This window comes from Haemorhous mexicanus, chromosome 21 (genome assembly GCF_027477595.1).
Source record: "Haemorhous mexicanus isolate bHaeMex1 chromosome 21, bHaeMex1.pri, whole genome shotgun sequence".
Classification (NCBI taxonomy): Eukaryota; Metazoa; Chordata; class Aves; order Passeriformes; family Fringillidae; genus Haemorhous; species Haemorhous mexicanus.
The window spans coordinates 10634936-10642252 of record NC_082361.1 but is presented as its reverse complement, the minus strand read 5'-3'; the positions used below and the strand labels follow the sequence as shown (position 1 = coordinate 10642252).

At 62.4% G+C, this 7317-nt stretch overlaps 1 protein-coding gene across 2 annotated transcripts; it reads left to right on the top strand.

Moving 5' to 3' along the window:
- The first annotated feature begins 27 nt into the window (after window positions 1–27).
- On the top strand, window positions 28–7175 carry LOC132337152 (ectonucleoside triphosphate diphosphohydrolase 8-like). Of its 2 annotated transcripts, none has more exons than XM_059865419.1 (10): window positions 28–167; window positions 1266–1410; window positions 2059–2176; window positions 3172–3322; window positions 3804–3963; window positions 4488–4718; window positions 5199–5459; window positions 5953–6063; window positions 6322–6459; window positions 6793–7175. In XM_059865419.1, the coding sequence occupies exons 2-10, from the start codon at window positions 1285–1287 to the stop codon at window positions 7000–7002; spliced, it is 1506 nt and encodes a 501-aa protein (XP_059721402.1). In that variant the 5' UTR covers window positions 28–167; window positions 1266–1284; the 3' UTR covers window positions 7003–7175. The 2 variants fall into 2 exon arrangements, with proteins under 2 accessions (XP_059721402.1, XP_059721401.1); XM_059865418.1 differs by lacking the exon at window positions 28–167 and adding an exon at window positions 635–769.
- The last annotated feature ends 142 nt before the right edge of the window (window positions 7176–7317 follow it).

Below are 7317 nucleotides of genomic sequence, written 5' to 3'. Positions count from 1 at the left end.
CTCAGACACCCCTGCCAGACCTGCGGCACAAACGCCGTGAGGGGCCGAGCCTGCCCTGTCACCCTGCTGTCGCCCTGCTGTCACTCGTCTCTGCGGGACTCCCGCTGTCCTGCTGCAGGCCGAGCCAGGCTGGCAGCGGGGCTCGGGACAGAAACAGGAAGGACCTGGTAGGTGAAGAGCTGTCCCCACAGCCATCCGCGTGGGATCCATCCCCACAGGCAGGCACCGAACTGTTAGGGAGCCACCCCCATTGCCAGGGTCCGGTCTGTCCCCACGGCCAGCACCTGTCCATGGCCAGAGTCCTGTCCGTGGCTTTGAGACAGTGCCAGCAGGGAGCGGGCAGGGTATGGGCAGAGATGCAGGCAGACGGACCGGCAGATAGGGCAGATGTGCGGGCAGGGAGTAAGCAGAGTGCGGGAGCGTGGTGCAGGCAGGGTGCAGGGAGGGAGCGACAGGATACAAGGAGGGTACAGGCAAGGGGACAGACAGGGTAAAGCCCGGGGTACAGGCAGGGAGCAGGCAGGGAGCAGGCAGGCCGGGGCCGGGTGTCCGGTGGGGGCAGCGGCAGCCTCGAGCTCCCCGCTCTTTCCGCCCGCGGCAGCGCCCAGAGCCCGCCCCGGCCGGGGCCGGACCCGGACGTCCGAGAGCGGCTCAGCTTCGCTTTCGCTTCGCTCTGCTCCGCCGGGGCGGCGTGGGCCCGGAGCCGGCGGGGAACGGGCTGTGCCCCGATCGCCGCCCCACGGAGGGACAGAGAAGGCTCCGGGCACAGGTACGGGACGGCCGGACGGCGGGGGGCGGGAGCTTCGCCCCTGCCCCTTCCCGGCGGCTCGGGGCCAGACAAGTTCATGGTCTCCCCACTCGCCCAGCTCGTGTCCCAGGGTGTCACTTAGGGGGTGGGGGGGACCCCCGGAGGGGCTGGAGGCTCGGGGCAGAGGCAGGCGGCTTGGGTCTCCTCTGGCAAAGTCCCTTCCTTCTCGCAAACCTTCCTAAAGAGCCCCTGTCCGTAGATCCTCCCAAAGACTATCCCTCACACACATCCTCCTCCCAAAGACCATCCCGCCCCACAGACCCGCCTCCGAAAGACCATCCCTCCCCCCCAAACCCTCCTCCTAAAGACCCTCCCTCCCCACACACCCTCCGCCCAAAAGCGCCCCTGCCCACAGTCCCTCTCTGCAGGCCCTCCTCCTAGAGACCACGCCTCCCCGCAAACCTCCCAAAGACCATCCCTCCGCAGTGACCCCTCCCCAATCCATCCCTTCCTACAGACCTCCCCAGAGCCCATCGATGTCGCCGCGCCTGCTCAGGGCGGTGGGCTGGGGCTGGGCGGCCGTGCTGGGACTGCTGACCGTGGTCGTCTTCGTCCTGGTTCTGATCCTGGCAAAGGATGCTGTCCTTCCTACCAGAATCAAAGTAGGTGTCCCGTGAGACCTGGGGGTGCCTGAGAATACCACCAACTCCTTTCTATCTCGAATTCTTCCATCAGCCCTGCCTTCCTCTCAGCTTGCAAGTTTCCCCATAACCAGCCCAGCTTTTCGGGACTTAACCTCATCAAGGTGGCACTGGGCAGATCAGCCTCCCCCAAACCACAGTCCTGGCTGCATGGTAAGGATGGGAGAGAGAAGTGCAGCCTTCTCTCCACAGCTGCTCCATCTGCCACCACAGTCACTCTCTTCCCTGTTTTCAGACATCCAGGTCACCTGTTGGGTTCATGCCTCTCTTCCCTACTGCTTTCTGCGGCTGGTCTGCTAAAAAATGTCAGTTTTTGTGAGATTTGCTAAAGGCCTGGGAGCAGCCTGAGCCCTTTGGGCCATGCCCGGATGCCTCCCTGCGCTGCGACTCACCCCGCTGACCTGCGCGTTCTTCCTGAGCTGTGACTCGCTGGAGTGGCGAACCCAGGGCTGTTAGAGGTGGAGCAGGACTGCTGCAGGGAGGGTGATGTGCAGACCTCTGCTGCTCACGGTCCTACAGGGGAAGCAGGAGCAGAAGCTCTCAGAAACCCCCGTGGCACTTGGTGCAGCCCTGGGCCAGCTGTGAGCCCGTGTCCCCTCTCCTCCCCAGTACGGCCTGGTGTTTGACGCTGGCTCCACACACACATCCCTCTACACCTACCAGTGGCGTGCGAACAAGGAGAACGGCACGGGCATCGTGTCCCAGGTGGAGGCCTGCTCTGTGTCCGGTGAGTGCTGGGGTCTGCCCCCCTCTCTCCATGCCCAGCTCACCTGAGGCTGGCCAGCTTTGATGCTGCCCTGTGTGGCTGTTCCACACACCAAAGCTGATTCATGCCAGGTGTGATAAATGCTAATTTATGTATCGGGCATTTCTAAATACCCACAGGGTCGTGTATTCCTATTGCAAAAATGCTGTGTCAGGCTTTGGCACAAGGACAAGTCTCTCTGGAGGAGAGACTCACTCTAGAGAGCAGATCTAGGAGCAGATAAATGGTACATAGAGCCGTGCTGGGGCTAGCAAAGGCCACCAGGCCAGGGCAGAGGTGCCTGGGCAAGGGGAAGAGGGCTCAGAGCCCACCTTGCCCTCATGTCCCGCTCGGCAGTGGCGGCATGGCAGTTCCTAGTTAACTGCAAAGGTCAGGCCAAGGGCAAAGCGTAGCAAGGGCTGCTTGGGCTAATGGCAGTCATTGAGTCAAAGCTCCCGGGAAGATAAAGAGTGAGATTTCCAGCCTAGAGCCAGTCCCTACCGACTGCAGGACCATGCCGGGTTCTCAGATCCAGTGCCAGCCTCTGAAAATAGGGAGGCTGTGCAAGGGCACCTCTCTGTGCCTATCAGCTCCACGTGCACTTGCAGCAGGGTGCAGGACACCCTACCCCTTCCTCAGGGAAATGGGGAACAGGTGTGCTTGTCCCCAGCTCCTGCAGGACTGACTGGCCGTGCCCAGCAGTTCGGACCCCCCCGGGATCAGGTGTGTGCTCAGCACCCCTAGGCACGCCCGCAGCCCTCCCGCTCTGCCCGGAGCAGGAGCTCCTGCGGCTCCCGGGGCGAGTGTGGCCGTGCCGCAGCTGCTGCCTCCTGGCGGGACAGCTCCGAGCGCGGGTCGGGACTACCTGCGGCAAGCAACAAAAAAGCCCTGTTCCAGTCCTGGGTGGACATGTCCCCTGCTGTGCCGTCCCTCCCGGGCGGCGCTGGGCTCTCTCCATCAGCGGTTCCCTGTGGCAGGACCCGGCATCTCCAGCTACGCAGATGACCCCGCGGGGGCTGGTGCCAGCCTGAAGCCTTGCCTGGACAGGGCCATGAAGATCGTCCCGGCCGAGCAGCAGCGGGAGACCCCCACGTACCTGGGGGCCACGGCCGGCATGCGGCTGCTGAGGTACGAGCATGGCCGGGCCGGCACCTCCCGCCCTTCCCGGCGCTCTGCGCCGGAGCCTGGGCTGGCAGCGGGGCACTCGGCCCGGGCCACGGGGGTGCTGCCCGGCCAGGCCGTGGGGATGGGCAGAGCAGCCCTGCCCGCGGTGCCACGGGGTGTCCGGGAGCACCGCTGGCCGTGCCTGGGAGACACGCCCGGCCCTCTGCAGCGCCAGCCTGGGCAGCAGCCCCAGAGGGAATGAGCCCCCTTTGCCAGAGTGGCGCGAACTTTCCCAGGTCCAGCAGAGCCTGCAGGCAGCGTTTTTAGGGAGAGTCCCGAGGCCCCGGGCGAGGGATTTGGGGTTTGCAGGAGCCACCTGCAGTGCTGGAGAGATGTCTGGGAGCAGCTCCTTGGCAGGGCACGGCAGCCTGTCAGTGCCAGCCCGGCTGCCAGAGCTGCCAGCCAGGGCCTGCAGCGCCTGAGGTGTTTGTGCCTTTGCTGGCAGGGAGGAGAACAGCAGCAAGGCCGAGCAGGTCTTGGCCGAGGTGTCCAAGGCCATTGGGGAGTACCCGGTGGATTTCCGCGGAGCTCGGATCCTGACGGGGAGCGAGGAGGGCTCCTTTGGCTGGATCACTGTGAACTACCTGCTGGAGGCACTGGTCAAGGTGCAGCTGGGGAGAGGGCAGGGGAGGGGCAGTGGGGAGAGCATCCCTGTCTGAGCTACAGCCAGCTTTCCTTATCTGCAGAGGAGCGAGGAATGGAGCTTTGGGGCACTGGTCACCCAGCCAAAGGTCCCCTGTGGTCGTGGGCTGCAGATTGCACCTCATTAATGTGATTAACAGGATCTTTGTGTCCAGCTCAGCCTGGCCCTGTGCTCTTGTGTGCTGACACACGGGTGGATTTTGGGCTCCCAGGGATATGGCAGTGGGACCAGCCTCCAGGTGACAGGGTTCCTTTTTCCCTGCTCCAAGGGTCTGGATCCCAGCAGATGTGCAGCAGCCAAGGGGACGCACCCGAGTGCTCCGTGGAAGTGTCTGTGGGTTGAGGAGGATGTGGACAGGCAGGGGTAAAACGGGGAGCCAGGAGCACGTGGAAGGTGCCCCTGGGGCCCAAAACTCCTTGCAGAAAGGGAGTGTGAGTGTGAGTTCAGCCTGCAGTTCAGCCTAACCCTTGCTGTGTGTTGGGTCAGTTCTCGTTTGCAGAGAAATGGGAACATCCCCAGGACACCGAGGTTCTGGGAGCTCTGGACCTTGGCGGTGCCTCGACACAGATCACCTTCCAGCCTGGGGTCCCCGTGGAGGACAGGAACACGTCCGTGTTCTTCCGGCTCTACGGCACCAACTACTCCCTGTACAGCCACAGCTACCTGTGCTACGGGCAGAGCCAGGCCCTGAAGATGCTGCTGGCAGCTCTGCACCAGGTGCCACAGGGCACGGGAGCTGCTCAGCCATCTCCCAGTGCCGTGGCACATCTCCCCCTGCAGCGTTGGGCGTGCCTGTGGGCAAAGAGTTGGGAATTGGCAGAGGCTTGGGTTTTATCTAGGGAAGCCAAAAATTGCCTCATTTGGGTGGAAGGTGGTGGTGGCTGCCAGCCAGGGCTCCCTTCTCCCCACATCTTGACGTGCAGTGGCATTTTTTGTAATTTCCCAAGCCCAGCGGTATGTGTAGTTTTTCTGCTGTCGCCGTGCTCTTGGCCTTGCTCCATTTCTGCCCAGAGAGAGGTTTCCCAGCACAGTCCCTGCACAACTGCCTGGGGACAGAGGCAGAGCCCAGGGCTGCTGAGGGAGCTCCCAGGTGGGGTGCATTCGGTCCTCCTGGGGTGTACTCCTGCTTTTTGGGATGGGCTGTGGGAAGGGTCTCAGTGGCATTGCAGCCCCATTAATGGCTCCATCTCTCTCCAGGCCAGCTCGAGTACCCAGATCAAGCACCCCTGCTACCCCCAGGGGTACCAGGAGAACATCACCGTGGCAGAGCTCTACGACAGCCCCTGTGTGCATGCACCAAGCTCAGCCAGCCCTGGCCCTGTCCTCATGGTGACAGGGACAGGGGACCCAGCTGCCTGTGCCACGGCCGTCCGGAGACTCTTCAACTTCACCTGCGGGGCGCAGGGGCCATGCGGGTTCAATGGGGTCTATCAGCCCCCCGTGCGGGGACAGTTCTTCGTAAGCAGCCTCCGTCCCCTGCCTGGGGGAGGGTGAAGGCAGGGACTGCCTCCTCTGCCACTGACTGTGGAGCGGGGTGGGGGGAGAGAGGGATCCTCGGAGCTGGTTCCACCTGCAAACCTCTTCTGTGCTCAAAGGTGGCTTCTGCCTCCTGCCATGTCCCAGTGTTCCCTAAGGGAAACGGGAAGCCCTTGTCTGAGGGAGCCTGTGTGAGCTAGCTCAGAGTGCAAGAACAGCCCCAGGGTTGTGAGCCAGCTCTGAGACTTTCTGGTAGACCATCAAGGGGGTGCTACCTGTGCCAGGTAGCCCCAGACCTCTGTTCTCCCAGCGCCACTTCCTGTCTGTTGGTAGCATTGCCAGCTGCCTCCTTCAGGGTCACTGCCAACACCTTGCAGTGATGAGCAGGGCCTTTCAGGACCCCTGCATAGGGGTGGGTGGCATCAGTGGCCTGAGTGCTTCAATAACCTGTCACCTTTGGTCTCGACACCCACAGGCCTTCTCGGGCTTTTATCACAGCCTTCACTTTCTGAACCTGACAGGAGGGCAGTCCCTGAGCTTGGTCAATGCCACCATCATGCAGATATGCAACAGCAGCTGGAAACAGGTAAGATTCTGCCCGGGAGTGTGTTTCACCTGGGCAATGGGCAGCCTGAAGTCTCATCCCCAGCCCATCCTCTGCTGTGCTCAGCTGTAGAGAGCCAGGAGGAGCACAAAGGTCTCTGTACCTGGAGAGACATGGGAGAGCATCCTGCAGCTTCCTGGTGTCTCTCTGCTCCCAGCTGCACTGAGGGGCTCTTCCCCAGTGTGGGTGCATCCAGCACTGCTCTGTGTCCAGCCTCCCCCTGCTCTCCCACCTCTGCAGGTGCAGGAGTTGTTCCCCACGGCGAGCAGGACCCAGCTCCGTGACGCCTGCACAGCCAGCTCCTACATCCTCACCCTCCTCCTGCAAGGCTACAAATTCAACATCACAACTTGGCCCAGCATCCACTTCATCCAGCAGGTAGGAGAGTGTCCAGCAGTCCCCAGCTTCCACACTTTGTGCCATGAAGTGCCTTGTGCCCACCCTGCTGCTGCTGGGGACGGGGGATACCAGGGCAGCACAGCCCCACTGCCCATACCCAGGGCAGCTCTTGAGCTACGCTCATGCAGCTGCTGGCACATCTGGCCTGGCCCTTTGTGCTCTCTCCCAGTTGATAGTACTGCTGGAGCCTCTGCAGCCAAGGTGGGCACAGAAATGGTGGTTGTGGAGCAGGTCCTGGGGGTGCAGGCTCTTCTCTAGTTTGCCTGGTACTTTGCAGCCTTTCCCATCCCTCTTCCCTGTCTGTCTGCACAGGTTGCTAACGTAGATGTGGGCTGGACTCTGGGCTACATGCTCAATCTCACCAACATGATCCCCTCAGAGCCTCCCATGGCAGTCACAGAGCTCCCGAGAAGCATCTGGATAGCAGCCACACTTCTGCTGGCCATCATGCTCATCCTCATCTTCTGCCTGCTCACAGCCATGTGCTGCCACAGAAACTCCTTGGGCTATGAGCAGCTGTAGCAGCACTGCCTCCAGAGGCTGCCGAGGCCACAAGTCCTGCTGCCACACCTCTACAAGGAGCTGCTTCCCGAGAATCACCCCCATGTGCCCAGGGACACGGACTTGTCCTGGGGGGCCCCGAGTCCTGGCCTGCTGAGCTGGACCTGGCACAGCTGTAAAACACCCTACTCACAGCTGTGTGCTCTCTGGCTCTCCTTTCCCTGCGCTGCTGGTTGGAGATGCTCCAGGAGGGAGGGCTCGGCCATGCAGGGCAGGGGTTCCGTGCTATGGGGTGGCTGGAGGTGGGGACTGGGGGGTCTGGCAACAGTGGGACTG

What these genes read in the sequence shown, in the direction of transcription:
- LOC132337152 (XM_059865419.1), top strand. Translation starts at nt 1,285, where the DNA reads ATGTCGCCGCGCCTGCTCAGGGCGGTGGGCTGGGGCTGGGCGGCCGTG. An exon ending in TCCTTCCTACCAGAATCAAA is followed by an intron (nt 1,411 to 2,058) that starts GTAGGTGTCCCG and finishes TCTCCTCCCCAG; the next exon opens with TACGGCCTGGTGTTTGACGC. An exon ending in GCAACAGCAGCTGGAAACAG is followed by an intron (nt 6,064 to 6,321) that starts GTAAGATTCTGC and finishes CCACCTCTGCAG; the next exon opens with GTGCAGGAGTTGTTCCCCAC.